Consider the following 25,445-nt stretch of genomic DNA (forward strand, 5'->3'; position numbering starts at 1 on the left):
TTTTCAATGGCAGAACAAAACTTAATGATTAAGGGGGGGAGGTACATGGGAGTTTGAAAGGGGGAGTGTGAGCATATTCGCCTTCCAATAGACTCTGGCCATTCTCCTCATCTGAGAAAAGGAGTCTGGGCTCTGGATGACTTGCTCTGATTTGCTCAAGAAGGCTGATCGCTAGTGTATATATATATATATATATGCTTTCGTAGATTTTCGTAGATTTTTATCACATATATATATGTGATAAAAATATAAAAATCAGTATTACTGTGTTACTATTTATGATTCCCTCGATGAAAATGTGAGTTTCTGGTGGTTTGTAATATTTTGCTTACATTGAGTTCTTTTTAAATAACCAGAAGGTTTAGTTTCAGTGTTCTTTGGCTGAAGTGTGTTCTCCTTCATGGAGAGCACGTGTTGCTGTGGGGGCCGAAGGACACTCCAGAGTTGGGGGCGGGCTAACTCAGTGTTTCCCAACCTTGTGCCTCCAGCTGTTTTTGAACTACAACTCCCATCATCCCTGACTAGCAAGACCAGTGGCAAGGGATGATGGGAATTGTAGTCCAAAAACAGCTGGAGGCACAAGGTTGGGAAACACTGGGCTAACTGACCGTTGGCCACTGATGCGAATGGGGCTTCCTTTGTTGTTGGGAAGAAGTTAATGTTGCCATTTGTTGATTGACATCCAGAAATGCTAAAACTCCTTGCACGAGGCTAGGGTTTCCTTTTTTCGCCCATGCATCGGATTGCCCGTCCCCCCCTCCCTAGAATTAGGGTTGTTCGCTTTGACCTTGCTATGCCTGTCATGGGGTCATCTGCTCTTGGGGCAGGGGCCCGGTAGGAATTTTGTCCATTTGGCTGATTGGCTGGGGCCATTTGGTTTTTGCCTACTGCGTAGCAATCGTCACAACTTGTAAGGTTGCGGTTAGGCATTGGTTTATGGTTTGGTTGGTTGAGGGGCAGTGGTTGAGTGCCTGCCCTTGGTAGGTTGAGTGCCTGCCCCTCTAATGCTGCTGCTGCAAGGGATTCCGTTAAAGGAATCAGGGGCTAACTATTGCTTGTCCACTCTGTCAAGGGGGCTCAGGTCATAGCAATGAGCTCCTGGTTGCATTTGGGGTGAGGGCAGGTTCCCTGCTCCGTGGTTACCGCCAAGTGTATTCCCCTATTCTGACTTTCGCATCGTGCGGAATGTCAGTCTGTCCCCCATGGTGGGGGCAGATAGTCGCAACCAATGCCTAAGCAACCACTCACATGTTTGTATTTTAATAAAGTTGTGGCCAAAATTATGCCAAAAATCTTAAACAAAAATTCTGTGCGATGTGTGAGTTATTGGGGTGGCCCTGGGGACCTCGACACACAAATACTGCTATTGCCTGCTACACCCAATGTCTCCCAGCTTCAGATTATCTGTCTGGGTCTGTTTTGAATCTGTGGCCTGCTTTTCACTGAAATGATAAGTGATAGGCTGAGCCCTACTATTTCAGTCGCTGGGGGACTGAATGCTTTCCCTCACTTAAAAATTCCCCGGGTGTACAAAACTGTCCTCTTTCCCTCTGACATGCTGGTTTCTATATCCTGGCTGTTTCTTTTGTATGAAGGAACACTTAATTCACAAGAGCGCACCCTTGCAGTCTGAAGCAAGGCAGCCCAGATATAGCTTCACCTGTGAGAATGAGGCCTTGAATTTGAATAATGTCAAATTCTCCATTTAATTCCCATATTTCTCATTAAAAAATAAATTTTAAAAAACACATCTTCGGCAGTTTGCTCTTTCTCATTTATAAATCCAGTCCTTAATTTTCTGCTAGCAAAAGCCTTCTTTTTCCCCACTCCTAATTCATTTACTCATCTTTTGCCTTTTCACCAAGTCCATTCTCAGCCTACTTCCTGACCCCTTTCCCCCTTTGCTCCTACTTTTGAGATTCCCTTCCCTTCCCGTTCATTCTACCCTTCCATCTGGAAGCTCCTGCCTTCCTGTAAAACTCTGGTTTTGCTTTCCATCGTTCTCCCTCCTGTGGGCTCAGCCAGCTGTTCCTGGACACCCCTCTCTGTGTCTAGAATTGAGGGGGAATAACGACACTTTAGGGTGCGATTTTCTGGAACTGGAAATCGTTGCACCAAGGGAGCAACAGCAGAATTCAGCTGTCAAGTTGCCATTGTTGTCAAGCACAGATTTCTCAGCAGAATGACTGAAGGGTACAAAGTCCCCGCTTCCCTCACAATTTGCTTATGCAAGCACTGCCAGGCTGACACAACAGACGTTGACAACAACTTTTGCAAACAAGGGCCCTTCAAGCTGAGAGTGAGAGTTTAATTACCGCAAAGGAGCATAGGCTTAAGATTACAAACCTGGGAAAGTTTGTATCTCTCTGTTAATAAAAAATGATTACAAGACGGACAGACAGGGGGAAAAACAAACCCTGGCTCAACAGACAAAGAGATGAAGTATGGCCAAGATCAGGACAGAATGCTTGGTGGCAGCCATGTAGACAAGTGTCTTAGGACAATGGGAATAGATTTGAAAGAGGTGGCGTCTATGTCAAGAAAATAAATAAATACTTTCCGGGTGGGAGAAGGGCTCTTCCAAACTGTCGCCATTCTTGCTGCCACCAGCAACAGTCTTGGTTGAAGGAGAGCAGGAAGGTGGTTTTCCGCAAAGCACAAACCTGCTACGTTTCACTGCAGTCTTGGAAGAAGGTGGCAGGAAGGATTAGTGTGAAAGCTGAGCAACGGAATGGCAGATCCCTGCTTTGCCCCATGGTGGCCTTGGTCAAGTTACTAATTCTGCATTCCAGCTCTCCATGGGTGGTTAGAGAGTATATTCCCCATCTCAGTGAAGGCAGAGCCTTCCAACTCTTTTCTCAAAGGGGATGGAGGACTGCCTCGTAGGCGGCCAACTCAAATGACACCAGTGACAAATTTTAGCCTATGCACCCTAAAGCTAAGCATCAGCCTCCTGTGGGAAAGGTTCATGCATCTCATGTCATGCTAAATTCCTGTTTGTTCAGTCATTGTTTCACTTGGTTTTACCTGGGGATCCACAGTCAGGCGTGGCATGGAAGAGGCCCTCCCAGATACAGCTCGTTCCTGAGTATCCACCGGGAGGTAGCTGCCACAGTTAGAGGGCTGCACTCTTTTAAACTCTCTAACCTCTGGCTCCTGGAAATAAACACACAGCCAAGCTCATGGGGTTTTGCTTGATCACATAGGTTGCCATCTGCTGCCAATGACTTTTTCATCAGTGCATTAGGAATGGCTTTAGAAGTGTACTTAAAACACAGTGCTTTATGCTGGTAAGAAAGGGAGCAGGAGACTGAAATCCTAAGCACATTGGGACTCACTAGCAAGCAAGGAAGTGTGTTTAGGAATATTTAACAGTAATTGTTGTTTGATTGGAAAACAGGTGCGTTGGTTTCAGTCTATCTGAGTGTGGAAATCCAGCACAGCTTTTTCTTCCTATTGGATGGTGTGTGTGTTTTTTGGACATCAGTTTGGATTTAAATCAATGGCATTCAAAGGGAACCACTGGGCTGGATTTCTGTGCCTTTCTGGTTTATCTCCAGCTGCAATTCTCAAAGCACTTTCACTGGCAGAAATGTTCTTGATGCCAGATATGTGCACTCTGTGGGCTCTGTTCTTTGATTTTTTAAAGCCCGGCAGATTATGTGTGTTTCTCTCTATCTGATCAATTAGTAACGGCTTTTCCGGACATGCACAAAGTGTTGGGATATTTTTGTTTGATGTCCATTTTCATTATTTCTCTTTTTGTTAGGGGCAATAATGATAAATCATATAATTATTTTATTGGGTGGGGGGAGGTCAGGAAACAGTGGCTCAGATTGTATGCAACCACTGTTTAGCTTTGTGAGGGTGTGCGACAGCGTGCCCTCGGTTCACATGTTACACCTTTCCTCCCCCCCAGCATGGCTGCAGTGGGGAGACTGAAAGCTTCAGCTTCCATTTTAGATAAACCATAGTTTAACATGCCATCCAAACCTTAAACTATAGTTAATCTTAACTATGGTTAGTGAGAACAAGCCAGAATCACAAACTATGGTTTGAGGTAGGCCTGTTTCCATAAACCATGGTTAGGATTCCATAAACCATGGTTAAGATTAACCACAGTTTGTCCAGGATTCCATAAACCATGGTTAAGATTAACCACAGTTTGTCCAGGTTCAGACAACATGGTAAGATCATCAAAAAGAGAAGGGACACCATCTGAATTCCTTCTTGAAGCCTAAGGCTCACCTAGCCTTATACAAACCAGCCTAGTATGTCACTGGTAGGAGTGACATCACACAGAAGAGTCTGGCAAAATATTGCCTGCAGTTTCTTGTTTCAGGCTGAAGTGGGAAAGAGCACGAGGATGCACACTGTATGTTTTGTGTGTGATACAAACTTTACACTCTGAGAAGCACACAGAGCAGACTGGAGAGGCACACTTATATAGCACTGAAGTGCAACAAGTGTCATGGGTGGCACACAGATGTGCACACACGCACAACCATATACACACACACAGACACTAGTGCTGCCGACTGAAAAGTTGAGTGTATGTTTGGGTCAGAGGCATATGTTCACATTTGTGTGATGTGACTAAACAGTTTAGTTTTGCAGCATGGACACCAGCAGTGAGACACGATGAACACAAACCCAGAAGCACTGGATACTGTTGTTGTTTTTTTAACCCTGGATAAACCACCTGATGAAATGACTACAAAATGAGAGGAAACCAACCTGTGAAAAGACCAGCATTATCAACAGTTTCAATGAACAATGAATTTTTAAAAAACTAGTTTATGCCAGAAGTAACCACTGATAGCATCCCAAAGATCTGACTTGATTATTAATCGGTAATTTGCATACATTTTGCATTTCTAAACTTCTGCAAAACATGTCTGTCTATAGCCAAAGGATTTACAGTTGCGAGAATGATTGTACCTTCCAGTAGGGCTTATCCATTCACTGATTCTCTAGTTGCTAAAATTGTCACTGAACATTCATTAAGGTTAAAAGTCTCTTAGAATCTCTAAGAAACAGTTAAAAGCAACAGTTTTATGTGTTTTTATAATGGTATATTCTATTGTTGTAACCTGCCCTGAGGCCTTATGGAGAAGGGCAGGGAAATAATCCAATGAATATGAATAGGTATAAAATAGTGTTGAAGGAACTCCTGCTTTTGAAAAGAAAAACCTGTCTGATTGCACATAATGCACAGATACAGTGGTACTTCTGTTTATGAACTTAATTCATTCTGGAGGTCCGTTCTTAAGCTGAAACCGTTCTTATCCTGAGGCGTGCTTTCGCTAATGCGGCCTCTCACTACATGCACACCTCTGGTGTGCAATTTCCATTCGCATCCTGGGGCAAAGTTCGCAGCCAGGAGCAGCTACTTTGGATTAGCGGAGTTTGTAACCTGAAGCTTTCATAACCAGAAGCGTTCGTAACCAGAGGTACCACTGTACCGTGTTTTATTTGGGTTTGGAAGAGGAAGGGAAGGCAACATCCAGTAACGTTCAAGCTTTTGAATACATTTCAGATTAAAAGAAGGACAAAACAATATATTTTGTGAGCCTCTGTTGTTACTTTTGTAAACCTCATGAGAACTATAGTAAAGATAACCATGTAGTATCCTGATTCCTATTGGGAACAGACAAGAGGTCCTGCCTACCAGAAATCTCCTTTCTAGGTGATTGTAGGACAGCGGCAAACTCTGATGGCTGAGTGTGTTGGTGGTACTCAGAGAGTAGTTAGGCTCCTTCATTAGGCCTATCCTAGTTGTGAAGCTATGACATCAGCACCCCTTGATAGGTCTCTAAGAGGAGAGACAAGGAGTGGATATTTCCCAGACGAATACTGTTGCTCAGGTAGACAATTGAGCCTTGCCTGGCGTACAGAGAAATTCACTCTTCTTCTTGTAAAACCTGCCCCATATTCAGGCCTGATCCTGGTTGTACTCTGTAGTCTAATCTTCTTCAAGTCAGCTGCTCTTGGCTTCCCAATTATCTTATCAGAGACGAATCCAGGAATGGAGGCCCATGTTCCCAACCATCACCACAGGTCTCCTCCTTTTCTCTAACTGAAACGGCACCCTTGCCGTACCACAATAAGGGCTCAGGGTGTGACCAGAGAGAATTCTGGAGAACTTGTATCTTTTTTTATCCCCTTGAGGTAGATATAAATAAACAAAGGGGAGGGAATTAAACCTGGCCCAGTTTCAATACAACACCCCACAGGATGGCTTTTGGAAAGACTGGGAGAATATTTCCTAGGAATAAAGGTCTAGAAGGAGAGAAGAGGTAAGATTAGTAAAGCCGTCTATATAGGCAAGCACACTGATGCTTGGACCCCAGACGGCACCCCAAAGTGCCAGGATTTCACATGAAGCAGTGCAGAAAGCCACTTCCGCCCTTTGGAGGAGGTGGAGTTGTGGGCTTCATGGCCCCAGCCCCTGCGTGACTGGGGGGATTCTCAGCCACGTCACCTCCTGGCCAGCCAATAGGCTGGCTCTGGGGGTGTGGCCTGCCCTATTTAAACCAGGACGTGGCCGGGGATCTCCCTCTTTGCTGCCTGCCAGCTGTTCCTGTTTTTCCCACCCTCTCGCCCTATAAGGTTTTCGTTCTTTGACCTTGCTATGGACCTTGGTTGGTCGCCGTTGAGGGGCCTGGTAGGAATTTTTCTACTTGGCAAATTGGCACCAGCCACTTGGTTTTTGCCTACCATGTAGCAAATCATCACAACTTTCTCGAAATTGGCGGTTAGGCTATGGTATTGCTCTGTAGATGGAAGAGGGGAGGTAGTGCCATCACCTGCCCCGTATATTGAAGGGTAGTCCGATAAAGGATTCCGGGGGGTGTGGCCCTGTCCAAAGCCTATGGAGGTGAGGGCCTAAGGCACGCCCCCAATCGGTGACCCCGCGGGAGTTCCTAGTTGATGCACATCAGCAGGACTCCCCCTACTGGTGGTTAACCCTTCCTGGACTTCAAGCAAATGGGCTGAAGTCGGATATAGTTGGTTAGGACCAATGCCTAAGCCAATACCTCTCATCACCTGTAACCAATAAAGTTGTGGCCTTATTTAGCCCATTAACCTTAATAATTGTGTCATTATTTCCACTGGGGGGGGGGACTCGCCACGCAACAGGATAGCAAGAGAAACATTCATAAATGGACTTACCAGAGATTGCTGCTCTTGATATTCCCCATGGGATGGATCCATGCAAGCCAGCTGGAATATCTCTTGGGGAGAGAGTGGGCTCAGGGAAGGGAACCCGCTCCTGCTGCTCCTGTAAAGTTAACCTAGCTTCAAATGAAAGGAGAACACAAAACTCTGATGGTCCAACTCCTGTCGGTTATTTCTCTAACTCCCGCCAAACAGAAGATCTTGCAGCATTTCATTAAGAGCCTCACTCCACGATGAAGAACACGCCTTCTCTGGGGCGCAGTGGATAGCTCAGCCAGTAGAGCATGAGATTATTGATCTCAAGGTTGTGAGTTCAAGCCCCACATTGGGAAAAAGATTCCTGCATTGCCGGGGGCTGGACTAGATGACCCTCATGGTCCCGTCCAACTCTAGAATTCTACGATTCTACAAAGATCTCCAGAGCCCACTGCCATTAGAAATAAATGTTCATTTAGAGGAGAAACGGGGCCTTCTCTGTGTGGAGTTTGTGGAATTCTCTTTGGGAGAAGCCGCTGGACCTTTTAAGGTGTTATGGTTTTATTACTATTGTTAAGCTAGCCATATATTAATAAACACAAGGGGCATGATCCAGCCAAAGTAAGGTCCACTTTAATCCTGTTTATTCCAAGGGGAGAGGTCACACATGCAATTTAACTCTGTCCTGTTAAACTCAATGGGCTTATGAACCTGGATTGTGCAGGAAGGATAAGAAAGCCAATTTTAATTTGCACACAGCAGCAAAAGATTAAAAAACAACGCTGTCTTCAAACCTGCCCCATCAGCTGTTTTGTTTCTTTAATCAATAGTGTCACCCGTACAGCTGTACATCAACTATTTTTCCTTCCAAATAAATATCCCCAAGTAAATGTAGTACTTATGGAACATGTACAGTTGGTTGACAAGCCAAAAGTGATTTAACAAGGGCTGAATCAGAGAAAACCTTTTCCACAGTGGCCTGTATGTTTCTGGAATAATGTTCTGTACATGCAGGGGGGTTCTTTGAATAATATTTTCATTCGAAGTTATTTCTAGACTGCATGTAGAGTTTGAAAAATGCTATCAATGGGTTGTTGTTTTCCCCACATTCAGCCAGTGTGGTGTAGTGGTTAAGAGCGGTGGACTCGTAATCTGGTGAACCGGGTTCGCGTCTCCGCTCCTCCACATGCAGCTGCTGGGTGACCTTGGGCCAGTCACACTTCTCTGAAGTCACTCAGCCCCACTCACCTCACAGAGTGTTTGTTGTGGGGGAGGAAGGGAAAGGAGAATGTTAGCCGCTTTGAGACTCCTTAAAGGGAGTGAAAGGCGGGATATCAAATCCAAACTACTACTACTACTCTTCTTCTTCTTCTTCTTCTTCTTCTTCTTCTTCTTCTTCTTCTTCTGACTTTGAATGTCAGGGAGAGAGGCTATGCCTTGACATAGCACAGGATTTGGAAAACTTTGGAGGAGGAATGGAAAAGGAACAAGGGGCTATTCTGGCCTTTTCTCCCATGCAGCCTTCATGATCAGGGCTGCTTTCTTTGCAATTCTGCATCTTCTGTGGATTATATTGGAGGCACGCTGAGTCTCTCTGTAGTGGAATACACTGCTGATAGCACTGTTCCCTAGAACGATGCACTTGTTTTGGTCACATAGCAGGTGCAAGCCTCCTCACCTTTCTCTCAACTCCTCCTCATGGTTACTTAATCATTTCTAGAAGTTGTTCCTTCTCCACCCACCCACCCTGCCACACACAGACACACACAGACACACACCACAGAAAACAGTAAAGGACTTCATGCAGAGTGACTTTCTCTCTGGTTGTGAATTTTCTCCACTAAAAGAAGAGTTAACGTTCTGCCCTTTCTAAGAAACTGTAATTCCTTCCCCCTTTGCAGCAAGAGTAATTAAAAACACACACACACACACACACACACACACACACACACACACGAAGCAACAGGAATTCTCGAATTGGAGGGGGGGGGGTCAGATTAGCAGCAGTGGAAAGAGGAAGCAATTAATCAGGCAGAAACCAGCAGGAGGAGGTTGAAGAAAAATAAGGGAAAATAGCAACAAAAGAACCGCCACACCTGTGGAGTTTTTGCTAAGGTTCCATTCTTTTCAAATCGGATTTTCCATGGTAGGGAAAAACAGGTAACAATTGCTGGCAAATATCGGCTGATTCTACAAGGGGATGGCAATATTGTCTGAACTGCCTGTGTTACAAGAATTCTAAGGTCTCAAATGCAGAATAAATATTCATAAATGCACACATATCTAAATATATAAACCAGGGGTCAGCAAACTTTTTCAGCAGGGGGCCGGTCCACTGTCCCTCAGACCTTGTGGAGGGGCAGACTATATTTTTTGGGGGGAGGGGGGATGAACGAATTCCAATGCCCCACAAATAACCCAGAGATGCATTTTAAATAAAAGGAAACATTCTACTCATGTAAAAACACACTGATTCCCGGACTGTCCTCAGGGCGGATTTAGAAGGCGATTGGGCCGCATCTGGCCCCCAGGCCTTAGGTTGCCTACCCATGATATAAACCATGTGTCTAAAATAGTACAGGAGAGTAATCCTGAAGCCATTTTGACTCTCCCATGAACCTCAAAATATTCCTCTGCAGTAAGGGAGGCAAATGGGGAAAGGCTTCCCATTGTCTTTTCACCTACAAATCCTGTCTTAAGGCATATTTGTGTATGAATAGGGTGAGCCAGTGACCTGGATTCAGGAACTAAAATATTAACCATCACAAAAGAATAGCCAGGTTGCACAGGTAATGCAGTCAGTGACCATTATCAGGTATTCTGGCAGACAGGATTTCTGCTGCAGACTGCCTCCTATAGTGTATGTATGATGATTTTGGGGTGGTCTTTGGCTAAGGGTGTTGGGCAATGTCCAAAGTCTTTAAAGGTTCCTGCACAATTTTGTTCAGGGTCTCTCCCTCCTTGAAAGGAGGGAAGAGAACTCTGCTGCAACAGAAAAATAAATATCTGCCTTGCTTTCCACTGGATCCTGCCTCCATCCCTTCTTCTCTGACCGATCATGGACTTGGGGGGCTCAGAGCCCCATGGGGAGTTGGGCAGCAAAAGCCAAACCCCATTTTTTACATCACCTGTAAACTCAGTTGAATGGGGTATGGCTGTCATACGTTGAGTGCCTCATTTGGAATACAGGAACGTGTTTATGTCAATTCTGGTTCCTCCGATTCTCATTTCTCCATTCTTCAGTCATTTTTTGCCCCATTCCTGCATCAGTTTGCGGTACCACGAAGATCTGCACACTCCCAGCATATGCAGTCTTGCCTCATGTAGAATCACAGAATTGTAGACTTGGAAGGGACAAATCCAACCCCTTGCGATGCCGGAATCTTTCGCCCAACATGGGGCTCAAACCCACTTGAGATTAAGAGCCTCACGCTCTACCAACTGAGCTTTCTATGGTGACTAACACACACACACACACACACACACACACACACACACACTTTTGCAAGCAATTTTCCAGCATGCATTTTTTGTGTGTGCCCTTCCTCACAAAATGCAAATTGTGAAGAAGAATGATGGTTCTTGTATTGGTTGTGGAGTGCAAATTAAGCAGGCCCATGTTAAAATGCAAACTGGATTATTTTCTTGCAGTGGAGGAGGGGAACAGTCTATCGGTTGTCCCTCCCCCTTGCTAACTGCATCGGAGCAAGCAGGTGGGACAACTCTCCCACAGATGCTCTCCTCCAAATTTATTATTTCTCTCCCACCCTTAGCCAGGAAGAGCGCATTGTATATTAAGCGCTATTTAAAATACAACACAACCGCAGCACGAATACGCAGAAATGCCCGCATGGACATGTCGTTTAACTCAAACATCTACACTTACAGTCCTGAAAGGGTATCTTGCTGGAGGTAAGGCAAAGCTTTGGCATTAGAAATGATCTCCTGAGGAAGAGAGGAAGGCTCCATGCGCTGGAACATTGGGGCATTTTTCTGAATTCAAAATAATAATAAAAAGGGAGAGGGGGAAAATAGTCTCAATTCAAAATACAGATTGGTAAATAAACAACAACACAGTGTTTCTTAAGGGTGAATCTAGTTGTGATAGGGAACTGCACCTCTTTGGCATGCACATCTGAAGTCGGTCGGGTGTGCATATCTTACAACTAAGTGAGTGAGAGCAGTTGAATCCTTTCCCCTGCCCTCCCCTCTCTTCCTCTGGCCATAGGACGCGGGTGGCCCTGTGGTCTAAACCACCAGGCCTCTTGGGCTTTCTGATCGGAAGGTAGGCAGTTCGAATCTCTGTGATGGAGTGAGCTCCCGTTGCTCTGTCCCAGCTCCTGCCAACCTAGCAGTTCGAAAGCAGACCAGTGCAAGTAGATAAATAGGTACCACTGCAGGGGAAAGGAGGGGGGAACTGCTAGAGTTCCCCCAATCTGATCTGGTCCTGTTAGATGAGCTGCACTGGGGGGAATTTGTAAGCCTTTGTGGTTACTTATAAGACAAATCATGTCTTCTCCATTGCTCATGAACTACAGTAAGGCTGTAAGCATGGTTTATATGGGATGGAATGGGATGTCACAATCAATGGCATTCACTTCAGGGAATGCACCCCCCCACCCCCACCCCCGGGGATGGAGGCATTAATGTGACATATGCTATGGCTTGTTCCTTCTGGAATCCAGTATGGGAGACACAGTTGACCCCCTTCTGTGATGCCCCCTGCCCGTTTATTCCTAGGGCCACCATTGCCTTGTAAATTGCCTGAATGGAAGGCTATCTGGGAACTGTACATAAGTCAAGATAAGCTCCTTGGAGAAACAGCAGAAAACAAGCCTAACAGTTAAGGCAATCATGAAAAACCAAATATGGAATGCATCAATAGGTTGGAACTCAATAGGTTGGAACAATAGGTTGGAGCTGTTAACTCCTGCACAAATAACTCCCAGCTGCCCATGTTGACCTTTTTTGTGCAAGTATCCTTCCATAAACTTTCAACCTTCAATGCAGTAGGATTGCTGTTACTTGCTGCAGTGGACCTGTACCTGTTCTTCCAGTTGCTGCCTTTGTTTTTTAGCTTTACTCTGCTTATAATAGTCCATTATCATCATGGCTGCATAGATTTTTCCAACTGTCAGGTCCGTAGCTGGAAGTAAAAGGCAGAGTTCTATGTTAACAGAAATGACGCTCGTCAGGTGCAATGGCAGCTGTGCGGAAAGTTGAATCAGGGACATGCCAGTCATTGCATGGCTGTGAAGCAACCACACAAGTTCATTAAACAAAGGAACGCCCTTCGCTCTGTGAATCTGGAGGTGCCATTGGCTATCTGTTTGAGGCACCTCCTGAAAAATGTGTCTTTCTGTTCAAGCCTAATTTTTGTTTTGCTAAAAATGAATTTTAAAGTGTGCAGAATACTCCTCTTGCAGGTGTGTGTGTGTGTTTGTGTGTGCAGGGGCGAACGAAGGCATCATGACACCCGGGGCGGGGCATCGATACGCAGGAAAATACTTCAGAATTTCATTCTCATGTTTATGCCTGGGACCTAAAGATGGAGGATAGACGGTCACATTCCTTTTTTTCTAAAAAAAATATATGTTTAGGGGTACTCTCATTTTCCTACTCATATTGAAATAGTGCCCCTCAAGGGGGCCAAACTTATATCCACAACATGTTTAGGGGTATGTGTACCCCTGCGTACCCCCAGAAAAAAAGCACTTGATGGTCATATAAAAGATCTGCAAAGTAAATGGCCAGGAATCAGGAGGTAAATGTGATCGTTTATCTCCCTCTTCTTTTTCACTCTTTGACAACCAAGCATATCTCTCTATGCATCCATCTGTCCTTCCAACCATCTACCGTTTCCTACTTCTTCCAGTCTTCCCCATCCCAGTCCTGTCATAGGGACCTGGCAGCCGCAACGCCTAAACAATAACTCACTTTTTGGCATAGGCACCAACAGGTCCAGCATCTTCTGTGAAAGGTGAGGCCAGATGGTCAAAATCTCTTTCTGGAGCTCGGAGTCCAGCTGTTGCCAATCTGCACCGCCTAGGAGAAAGTGGGTCAAAATGAAACTGAACAAACTGCTCAGAGATATGTAAGGCAATGGCACACATTACCGATCAGATCTACACCCCACTCTTTACCAAAGAAACTCAGGTGGCAGTGAAGTACCTTCTATCATATGTGGTGGACCTGCCCCAAGGTGAAAGACTTCTGGGAAAAGATTTATAATGAATTGAAAAAAAATGTTGAAATATACATTTATACCTAAACCAGAGGCTTTTCTTCTTGGAATAACAGGTTTGGAATTGCAGAAGAAAGATGTTAAATTATTTTCGTATGCCACAACTGCTGCTCAAACCTTATTAGCTAAGAAGTGGAAAATGCAAGAAGTAACAACAGTGGAAGAATGGCAGATGAAGATGATGGATTTTTCAGAGCTAGCCGACCTGACTGGAAGAGTCCGTGACCAGAAGGAGGAGGAGTACCAGGAAAAATGGACAAAATTTAATGATTATTTAGTTAAATATGTTAAGTTAATCTAATTGGAAAAAGCTTGCAATTACCAGGTAGGTTTAGGCTTTAAATATGCAACGTGATGAATTAATATGTCTAATGCTGAATTGGAAAGAAAGAAAGATGTTAAGTGATTAAGTTAATTTTATAAGAATACTGATTTGGAAAACCATTAAAATGATATTCATTGAAATTCAACTAGGGGGATACAAGGAAGTCACTTAACAATGTTAATAAGATTAGTTTTATTAAGGTTATGATTTATGTTTGTTTGTTTATGTGTTTGTGTGTTTATAATTTTGTGAAAATCAATAAATTTTTTGAAGAAAAAAAATAAACTCAGGTGGATGTGCAGTGCAGTGGGTGGAGGGGTGTGTTTCATATTTTTTATCCCGACAACAACAGTGAAATATGTGAGGCTGAAAGCACATGACTTGCTCAAAGGCCACACAGCCAGCCTCATGACTGTACAAGGATTCAAACACCAGAATACCTGGCCCAAATGTAGACCTCTGGTCCACTATACCACAGTGCCTCAGCAGGAAGAAATACAGAATTACCGAGAAGGGAAGATTTCAGTACAGAACTGAACGCAAAGATCAACAGAGGCCCATCAATGCACAGGGGCAACCATATACAGTATATTTAATCTAGAGCTTCTGCTGTCAACACTGGGCCTTGGAGGCACTCAGAAGCAGCACGGCTGATTTTGGGTACCTCCAAAGCTCAGAGCGTCAAAGACAAGACTCCTCCCCTCTCTTGATGAAGAGGAGGGTGGAGAGCCAGCCCAAGACATGTTGCTTCTTGAGGTACAACAGCAAATGTCTCACTCTGCAAGATAAGGTACCCAGTGTTGGCCAAGTTATTTTGGCACTAGAAGCAGAGAATCTCAGAAGCACCTCTCCTTGGAACAGCAACAAATTAAATAGCTAAAAAATGTACTATCCTTTAATGGCACCCAAAATCAGACGTCTCACTCGGCCCTTATGGTCCTGGGAGAGAGACACCCACAGATTCTAATTGGGTACCAAGGTCAGCCAAAATGAATGGACTCCTGGCATCCCGGTTTGACACAGTTCCCATTTTCCCTCCCTTTGTGAGACTGCAGGCACAGGGACATGGTAACTGTTAGAATTCCTGCTCCATGATTGCAGTCATGGGATTGTTGTCTATCACATGACGGTATATGTTTTGACTCCACAGAGTGGGAAGTGGCGGAGACAGGATGTTTGTGTTACTGTGTTCCGTGAAGTGGGACTATTGTCCTTTGTTCTTTCTCTTTGCTGTCTGATGCTAGAGAGAGAGGGAGCCATGTTGCAGTGCTCCGTGTGTGTTTATATGTAAATAAAGTAGATTAGCCAAAATGCTGAGTTGCTGAGGTCTGTTATGCAAGCTGCAAAGACTCTGCGGATCCCTGTGCCGGTGTCTGTCGGCATCGGTCGTTGTGATGTTCAGGCTTAAGAAAGCTTTTGAAGCTCCCAAACAATCGACCAGGAGGGAGAGAACATGCCAGTCGGGCATGTGTCTCTGCCAGGGTCCTACTTGAGTGTAGGATGAGCTCCTGACAGTAAATTGTCTTCATTTAGCAACAGTCTGGCAAGTTTAGCTCTGCAGTCTCGGCATCCCTGCCAAAACTAATTTCCACCTCCCAACCTGCAGGGCGAAATGTTTCCCCCCCCCCCCCCTCCAGATTAGATCCTTTCACATACAGGAAAGCTTCAGAAAGCTGCAACAGGTATCAAAACCAACAGTTCTTTCAGAGTTGCAAGTAAAATTCAAATGGTTGGGAATTAAGACACATTGGTGTCGATAATGCAGGAAATCTACTCCCCCCCTACATAAGTCCTACATACACCTTTCAAAATTATCTTATTATACACACTGCCAGTCCCTCATTTAAGATACCAGGCCTACTGCAACCCACACAAGCCTTCTGTTAATCCCAAAAAGCTGATCCTGGTGGCTCCATTCAGACTCTGATCCTAAAGCCATCCCACACAGACCTGCTGTCACCAGCCCCCCGCTTTCAGTGTCAGTAGTTTTTAGGTCGGATTAAGAATGGAAAAGTTGTGAAGCCCTGGGAGAAGCTAAGCAAAAGCTTTGCGAATATCCCTAAACAACATGTGTGGACAGATGCCCCACTATTTCAGCGCTTACAGGAAGTGGCAAGGCAATAGGCACCCATCACATCTATAAGCGAAAAAGGGCCAGTGTGTTCCTACTTTATGCTGAATATCTGGAGAACTGATTTATTGGTGCTTGTCCCAGGGCTGAAAAAAAGGTGGGTATGTCACAGGGGCAGGGAATGTACTTTGCCGCTCTTAAAACGTCGTGCTTGGGTGTGTACATACCACACATTTAAAGCACATAAATAATTCTGGGGACTGTGGTTTGTTAAAGACAGTGGGGTAGGAAGGGGGGTGCGGTAGGGGCGGGTTGCCCCGGGTGCCACCGCTGAGGGGAGTGTCAAACTGGAAAAAATAAGTATTTTTAAAATAAACTTATTGAAGCTCCAGTTTTTGGGGCCACTGAGGTGGCCTGCGGAGGCTGAAGTGGCCGCCAACAGTGCCTGGGTTCCGGGGCGCACGTGGACGACCTCCTGGGCCACTAAGCCAAAGCTGCTTATGCTCACAATGTTCAGTAAATAAACCAGAAAATAACAGTTGCGACTGTAAGTATCTTATTTTTCCATCTTTTAATAGTTTGAATGTGGGGGGGTGGGGGTGGGAAGGGACAATAAATTTTCCACACCGGGTACCACCTGACCTTGCTACGTCTCTGGTTAAGGATGCTCAGAACTGTAGCTCGGTGGTGGGCAAACTACACTTCCCACGATTCTTTGAGGGTGGCCAGGTACTTTAAAGGTACAGCATGTACACCGCCTTTAAAGGTACAGCATGTACACCGCCTTCTGTTTCAGTGTATCTGAAGAAGTGTGCATGCACACGAAAGCTCATACCAAGAACTAACTTAGTTGGTCTTTAAGGTGCTACTGGAAGGAATTTTTTTTGTTTTGACTATGGCAGACCAACACGGCTACCTATCTGTAACCGCCTTTATATTCACCCCACCATTTCTGAAGTGTGAGGGATATGGAGTAGACTGCCGAAACAGTTTCTTTTCTGCAAGATTCTCAGGCGTTGGATGATTGGCAAGATTCCCAACCACGGGCCCCTTTGGCTGTTCCATCTCAGCCTCCTGCCCCCGCTGCTTTACCTTTAGCAATCTTAATGTCCAAAGCTGTTCGAATGAGTGCCATCAAGGTGGAGGAGAAATGGACTGTGTTGTCCTCGGCCACCGGCATATTCATCAGGACCAGCCTCTGCACAAGAGAGTGGGGGTGGGGAAGCGGGGGTGGGGGGAAGCAGGCAGAAAACAATATCGAAAAACGTATCAGGGAGACACGAGAAAAGGGGGCTTAGAATGCATCACGTAGGATAGCCAAAAAGGAGGGCAAGGATCGCCCACTCCATCTCCCCCAGCTGGTATCACGCCCACCCACCCCCCAGTGTGCCTGCTTGCTGTCTTTTGCCATTTTTATTCATCTTGTCAAGCCTACATGTCGTTTTACTGACTTGGAGCAAGAAATAGGACTATGCAAAGGAGAGACAGCCCCAGGGGATCTGTATCTCCATCTTTTTCAGAGCCATTTTGTCTCTTGCCCCCTCCCCCATTTTGTTGAATCTTGCATCCCAGGATTCAAACTCAGGCCTCTCTGTGATAAACTTGCTACCCAGCTACATCCTGGCGCCCCCTTTTTGAGTTTGCGTTTAATTTATTTCAGAAGAAAGATTAGGCTTGCAGCACATGATTGCCCATGCAATGGCTTGAACTCATCTCGAGTCTGAAGCGGGAGGAGAGAGAGAGCGAGAGAGCGGGTGCAAATGAAGAAAAACTGATGACCAAGGCAGGAGTGGGAAGGTCATGCTCCTTTTACCCCCAGGAGGGGAGAGTGAAATGGCCAAATCCACTTCCCAGAGTGTACAGACTGCTTTGTATATCGTTCTGGGCTTCCCCTGCCACACCTATTCACCCAACCTCGTTCTGGTCCTTTCGGAGCCACCATTGACCCAAAACCATTAGGTGAAATTCAGGCTCAAAAGTAGTAAACATGCTTCCGTTTGTGCAATATGTTTTTTCCACCTTGTGTGCTTCTAGCAACAGGTGAGTGTGAGTGCAAGTAAGCGCTGCCATGAACAGAAACTACCGTATTTTTTGCTCTATAAGATTCACTTTTTTCCTCCTAAAAAGTAAGGGGAAATGTGTGTGTGTCTTATCGAGCGAATGAAGGATGCGCAGCTATCCCAGAAGCCAGAACCGCAAGAGGGATTGCTGCTTTGACTGCGCAGCAATCCCTCTTGCTGTTCTGGCTTCTGAGATTCAGAATATTTTTTTTCTTGTTTTCCTCCTCCAAAAACTAGGTGCGTCTTGTGGTCTGGTGCGTCTTATAGAGCGAAAAATACGGTGAAATCCTGGATAATGTCACAGACAGGCAAATCTGAATGGCTAAAGGATATATTTACAGCAGTCCTATCTTGTACAATCTGAACTCAAACATGTTTAAGTCCTGAAGCTTTGGCTGCAACCCTGTCACAGAATGCACACAGGATGCCAGAATTTCCAGCATGGTGCCTTCTCTCACCAGATCATGGTCTCCAAGAACCTGGTCTGCAAATTCCTTCTGTTACTAACAAGGATTGAAGGAATGCTGCTAAATGCAGTCAACCACAGCACTCCGAACACCACACAACCCTTTCTGGCTCAGCTTCAGCGGAGGATGTTTCTGGCCATCTAGGCTGCATGAGTGAACCATGGAATTGTTAAGTCATGAGCTCCACTGAAGACAATTCAGCTTGGTGAATATTTCATGCTCCTTCTACAGCCTTCAGCCTTCCTTCCTTGTATTTCCATCAGTCAACACAGATTGAGCTGCATGTTTTTAGAGCGCTTGCCTATCATCTTTACAGTTAGTTTTCCATATGGCCCAACACAAGGGAACTAAATATATGCCATTCAGGACTGTAAAAAGACAGTATATTTTATTGAGCTAGCTGGTTATCATAGAATGGGAGAATTGGAAGGGCCATGTTATGGAAGGTTTCAGTTTTTAACTCTTATCAGGCAGATAGTTGCTGCCTTGCCAGACATCTTTGGGAGAGGAAGAGGTTAAGGAGTAAACCCTGCAGAAATCTGGAACGGAGTCCCTAAGACAGCTGGATGACGTCTTGTGTGCCTCCTTCTGGCAACTCCTGCAAACAAGCTAGTGCCAAATGTATTGCTCTGCTTTCCTTTGGACCACATCAGTGAGGCCGAGAGGGGGGTCTTGTCTTCTGGGCAGCCCAGGACCTCCATACTCACTGTCCAGGCTTATACCCTAGAGAGGTCACTTCAGTGCTGCTAATGCAGCAGAATAATAATAATAATAATAATAATAATAATAATAATAATATTTATACTCAGCCCATCCGGCTGGGTTTCCCCAGCCACTCTGGCCGGCTTCCAACAAAATATTAAAATATAATAGTCCTTCAGATATTAAAAGCTTCCCTAAACAGGGCTTCCTTCCAATGTCTTCTAAAAGTCTGGTAGTTGTTTTTTCCTTTGACATCTGGTGGGAGGGCGTTCCACAGGGCGGGTGCCACCACCGAGAAGGCCCTCTGCCTGGATCCCTGTAACCTCACTTCTCGCAGTGAGGGAACTGCCAGAAGGCCCTCGGAGCTGGACCTCAGTGTCCAGGCTGAACGATGGAGGTGGAGACGCTCCTTCAGGTATACTGGGCCAAGGCTGTTTAGGGCTTTAAAGGTCAGCCCCAACACTTTGAATTGTGCTCAGAAACGTACTGGGAAACACGACGGGAGGCAGCAGTGACAAGTTACCAGTCTCTGCAGCCACAGCAGACGCTGTGATTCTCTTACAGTTTGACTTCACCCCTGGAGGCGCACTCCATTGTCACTCGAGACAGATGGATGCCAACAGCTATGCAATGCTACTCACCAGAGGTGGGGAATCTGTGGCTCTCCAGATGTTGTTGGACTACAGTTCCCATCATCCCTGTTCATTGGTCAAGCTAGTGGAGCTGACAGGAACAAATCTGGAAGGCTGCAGGTTCTCACCTTCTTGCTATTAAGTCCCAATGAGCTTGACAGGGCTTATTCCCATGCAAGCATGCTGAGGACCACAGCCCTACATTGCTTAACGAACGTTGCATAATCAGAACTTCTTCTAATATAACGAACCATCTTGCTGCAAGCTGACTTATTTTCAGAGAGTTAACATAAATGCCTCATAAATGTGCTGAAAAACACATCCACCCATCAGATGGCAGAAGGTGTTCTAAGCGGGTGCAGATGAAACAATTGAGCAGGGTCCTTACTTGCTTGGAGGATTTCTGTTCATGTACACCTGTATGTATATAGAACGCCTTCTGACATCTGTTAAACACAGAGATGTTGAAGGAGTGTGGCAGAAGTGGGCCTGTCTAGACCTCGTGGCCCCGTGAGCTCTTCCACACGGTCTTTCAACACGCAGAAGGATTTGTGTGAACATTTTACGGAGTCAGGCCCCCTGGCCCATTAACCCAGTAACATTCACTCTGTAAGACAGTGGGTTTCTACGATTTCAGATCCCAAAGGGCTTTGAACCAGAGGGGGCAGATGGAACTGGGATCCTCAGCATACAAAACATTTGCTCTACCGCTAATCTAAAGCCTCTCATACTTTATTGTGAATCTCTCTGTTCTTCAGAACCGATAGCATAATAACTACGTGTACTAGCTAAAAATTACTGAATTTTTCCGTCTATAAAAGACACCCCCATGTATAAGACACCCCCTATTTGGGGGGACTCAGATTTAAGAAAATGGGGGGGGGGGAGATGAATCTGTGTATAAGACACCCCCTAATTTTTGACATTATTTTTAGGGGGGAAACCTAGTCTTATACACGTAAAAATACGGTATTTGCAAGAGCTTAATTCCAGAGATTCCTCCTCCATTACATTAAAGCAGGCATAGGCAAACTCAGCCCTCCAGATGTTTTGGGACTACAGCTCCCATCATCCCTGACCATTGGTCCTGTTAGCTAGGGATGATGGGAGTTGTAGTCCCAAAACATCTGGAGGGCCGAGTTTGCCTATGCCTGCATTACAGTAACTACATTTTTATCTCTGGGAGTTATATTAAAGATGACCACTGTGTGTCTCCTACGCTGAAAAGGGATCACCTTAGCTTTCAGGCTCACTTTAGTTACACTGACACTACATACATTCCTCTCCTATAACAGCCATGCTTCCATTGCAGAGTATCGCACCTTGTGTGGCAGGTAAGTATTTCGTAGTGTGCAAGCAGACCAGTACTTAATGGTTTGTGACCATTCGGTAGCCATAAAAAACCAAATAGTCCTTCCTTTCCCTCCCCCCCCAATATGGTCAGCCACCCGCACTCCCATCCCATGCTAATGCGTCCCCCATTTCTCACTGACCAGCAGCCCATAAAGGAAAGAAGGGTTTGTTCTACCTTATAAGCAACTTTGGAGGGACATCTCTTCCCGAGGCCTAGTGGTGGGGACATGAGAGTCAGCATTTCATACATCTCAGTGTAATGGATGCGGCCACTGGTCATGGAGGGGAAAGAGGACAAGGGGAAGGGGAGGAAGATGCAGAGGAACGAAAGGAAGGGGAAAAAGGCATTCCCAGAGACCCCAAAAATGCCCCCAAACAAAAGAGAACACAGGGAACAGAAGAGAGAAAAGAACAGACAAAACAGGAAAAGAACAGGAAACCCATTAATCAATGCAAATCATACATGACAGCCTGTGCTGATGTGGATTTATATTGCCCCTCACACAGACCCAAGAATGGCACCGGCGTGTTTTGCCAGCCTTCCCATACATATTGGCTGGCGTTGGTTTCTTACGGCCGGTTTCCCCTTGCAGGTGTCGTGCCATTGCCCCACCTCGTTCCCAGGGCTGTGTGCAAGTGGTATATAAATCAAGATACACAACACTCCAACAAAGGGTTATTCAGGATATGGTGGTGCAGACGTCAGAGAATGGGCAGGACCTGAGCTGTTGGCAGAGCCTGCTTTCTTCCCCACCAAGTCCTGCCCTGAGATTCACGTTGTGGCATAACCCGTGGCTGAAGTGGCATGTATCGCCCACCTCCGGCAGTGCCTATGCAACCGGAAAGCATCACCTTGCATAGGAGGGTAGTGAACCAGGCTCAAAGGAATGTGTTTCTTTTGCTTCCATCCAGCCCTGGGGATGGAGAACTTTCCCACCATGCACTGGTGCAAAGGCATGCTAAGTGGCTAAGAAAAGAAAAGCAGGAAGAAAATTCTACATGCCATGCTCTTCCCGCCCCCCGGTTCTTTCTCACATGCGGCTTCAAGTTTCACCTGGTTGGAGTTTAAAGAGTCTTGGCAGAGGCAGCTGTTTTGGCCTTCTAAGGTTCAGGGTTCATTTGTGCTCCCTGCATTCTAAAGTAACCGTAAAGGACAACCCCTGGCTATCTGAAGAAGTGTGCGTGCACACGAAAGCTTATACCAAGAAGAAGAAGAGGAGTTTGGATTTGATATCCCGCTTTATCACTACCCGAAGGAGTCTCAAAGCAGCTAACAATCTCATTTTCCCTTCCTCCCCCACAACAAACACTCTGTGAGGTGAGTGGAGCTGAGAGACTTCAGAGAAGTGTGACTAGCCCAAGGTCACCCAGCAGCTGCATGTGGCGGAGCGGGGACGCAAACCCGGTTCACCAGATTACGAGTCTACCGCTCTTAACCACTACACTACACTGGGTCTCAAGTTTGCTCCAAGAACAAACTTAGTTGGTCTCTAAGGTGCTACTGGACAATTTTTAATTTCTTCATATATTTTGACTGTGCCAGACCAACACAGCTACCTAACTGAATCTACTCCCTGGCTAGTACTTCCTATTTTGTAACTTTCTCATTGCAGGATCTTATCTGCCTATGCATAAGAGTTTCATGGAGAACAGCTACGTCGGCTTAGAATCCAGTAGAAAAGGCACAACTATGGACTTGGGGGCTTCGTTTGGAATCTTTAAGCTCCTCCTCATCTTCCTGGGAAAAAGTGAAACGTGCCCAGGGCTAGTTGTTGTTGTCTCTATAAACAACTTGGATGAAGGAATTGAGAAGACGCTCAACAAATTTGCGGATGTCACCGCAAATGGGAGGTGCATCTAATACCACAGAAGACAGAATCGGGACACGCTATGTACTCAACAGATTGAAGGACTGAGCCCAACCTAACAATAGGGACAAATGTAAGGTTCTGCACTTAGACAGGAAAAAACAGATGCACAAATATAGGATGGGGACACCTGGCTTACTAGTAGGACATGTATAAAGGATCTATGGGTCTTGGTGGACCACAAGCTTAACATGAGGTAACAGTGTGATGCAGGAGCAAAAAAAAAGCTAATGCTATTCTAGGTTGTATCAACAGAAGTCTAGTGTCCAGATCAAAGGAAGTAAAAGTACCATGCTATTCTGCCTTGGTCAGAGCACACCTGGAGTACGGTGTTCAGTTCTGGGCACCACAATTTAAGAAGGATATTGTGCAGAAGAAGGCAACCAAGATGATCAAGGGTCTAGAAACCAAGCCTTATGCAGAACGGTTGAGGCAGTTGGGTATGGTTTTTCCCCAGGAAGATGTGATAGCCATCTACAAATATCTAAATGGCTGCCACATGGAAGAGGGAACATGATTGGTTTTTTCCTGCTCTGGAGAGTAGGACCTGAACCAATGGCTTCAAGTTACAAGAAAGGAGTTCTGACTAAGCGTCAGGAGGAATTTTCTGACTGTAAAAGCTGTTTGACAGTACAACAGACTTCCTTGGAAGGTGGTGTACTCTCCTTCCAGAGAGTTTTTAAGCAGAGGTTGGATGGCCATCTGTCATGGATGCTTCAGTTGATATTCTTGCATTGCAGGGTGTTGAATTGATGACCCTCAGGGTCCCTTGAAACTCTACAATGCTGTGGTTCTGTGGTTCTAAGTATGGGGATCAGTGGAGAAGAAGAATAAAGACCACTTCTCCATATTCTCATCATGGATGCTCTTACTAGCTTGCAGATGAGACAGACAGACAGACAGATAGAGAAAGAAAGAAAGAAAGAAAGAAAGAAAGAAAGAAAGAAAGAAAGAAAGAAAGAATGATACAGGAGAAAACTATCCCAAGGCGCTTAGAAAGGGCTTCTCAAAGTGGGAAGCTAGGCATTTCTCCTTTGTTCCCAGAAAGAGACACTGGGAACTTCTGCTACTGGGAACTTGCCTCCTATTTCCTAAGTCAGGTATTTGAACTTGCTCCAAAGGCCTTCCTTTTATCTTTGAACTAAACAAATATGAGCACATTAAGAGCTACATCTACATTAACTGTATTATTTGTAGAGGTCATTCGTTGTTGTTTAGTCGTATCTGACTCTTTGTGCCCCATGGACCAGAGCACGTCAGGCACTCCTGTCTTCCACTGCCTCCCGCAGTTTGGTCAAACTCATGCTGGTAGCTTCGAGAACACTGTCCAACCATCTCGTCCTCTGTTGGCCCCTTCTCCTTGTGCCCTCCATCTTTCCCATCATCAGGGTCTTTTCCAGGGAGTCTTCTCTTCTCATGAGGTGGCCAAAGTATTGGAGCCTCAGCTTCACGATCTGTCCTTCCAGTGAGCACTCAGGGCTGATTTCCTTCAGAATGAATAGGTTTGATCTTCTTGCAGTCCATGGGACTCTCAAGTCTCTTAATTTCTTGTTTTCTTGTTTTTTGTTTGTCTTGTACCTGATCATTTGTATGCTGTTGTCTCAGGTTCCTCATAATGTCCACCTCCCCCATTTTAAACATGGGCCCTTTATTTAACATGTCTAGGCAGTCCTTCTGGTGGCTTGTGCATCATGAAAACAGTTTTTACGGGAATTTCTACATTCAAGTGGGGCTTCGCTTGTTGCTGTTTTTATCCAAGGACAGGCCTTGAAATGCTCTTCTTCCCTAAAAACTGCTAGTTTCAAAGTAAGACAGATACTTTCAAGTCTGATTTACTTCTCCCTCCCCCAGATATTAGGTCTGTAGCTCTGAGCGAAACATTTCAAACTGGGAATTATATATAATTTTGTGGTGAGCAATGAACTAAATCATAGCTCTGAGACCTTGCAGTAAAATCTTGTGAGAAACAGAAGGACAGGACATTGTGGGGACTGAGATGGCAATCGACTGGGGAACAAGTAAAGTTGGATTTTCATGACTATAGAAAAATGGCAAGTATTTGGATAAAAGCCTTTTTCTTCCAAAATGGTAAAAAAGCCAAATGCCAGTGAAAATCTGGCCAAGCCTTGGTCCTGTGCACAGTAAATGCTACACATGTAACTGTCAACTTGCCCAATGATCTTTTGATGACTGTAGCCGATTGTTCTTGCTGTTGTTGCCAAGTTGGGAGAAAACCTACATGATTTCTATTATCTCTTCATGATCAAAAGGCAGCTCCGTAAACTCACTATGGGTTGTGAGTGTCAACCATGGAATGCAGAAAGTTCTAATGCTTTCTGAAACTGAACTGCATGAGTACAGAAAGGCAACAAAAGATTTGATTTAGCTATGAAAGATGCGTTTTAAGACCCAGGAATCTGGTGCAAAAAGAAAACGTGGGCTGGTACCACATGTTCTTGCCTCGCCGAGGGAAGCAGTGCAAGAACCATGAAGGACGATTCCAAACATTAACGTATTGCAAAGATGCATTGTTGTGATTTGTGAAGCACATTGCCCCATGAGCGG

At 45.3% G+C, this 25,445-nt stretch overlaps 1 protein-coding gene across 1 annotated transcript in view; it reads right to left on the reverse strand.

The window, feature by feature from the left end:
• CACNA1E (calcium voltage-gated channel subunit alpha1 E) overlaps positions 1–25,445 on the reverse strand; it is a 360,381-nt gene that overhangs the window by 20,310 nt on the left and 314,626 nt on the right. Inside the window, exons 42-47 of the mRNA XM_083745793.1 lie at positions 16,891–16,996; positions 13,096–13,203; positions 12,204–12,304; positions 11,045–11,151; positions 7,177–7,285; positions 3,028–3,156 (exon numbers count right to left, since the gene is read on the reverse strand). Of these exons, the coding sequence (XP_083601919.1) occupies positions 3,028–3,156; positions 7,177–7,285; positions 11,045–11,151; positions 12,204–12,304; positions 13,096–13,203; positions 16,891–16,996 (660 nt within the window). The remainder of the gene's footprint in view (positions 1–3,027; positions 3,157–7,176; positions 7,286–11,044; positions 11,152–12,203; positions 12,305–13,095; positions 13,204–16,890; positions 16,997–25,445) is intronic.

This window comes from Podarcis gaigeae, assembly GCF_964106915.1.
Source record: "Podarcis gaigeae genome assembly, chromosome: 6".
Classification (NCBI taxonomy): domain Eukaryota; kingdom Metazoa; phylum Chordata; class Lepidosauria; order Squamata; family Lacertidae; genus Podarcis; species Podarcis gaigeae.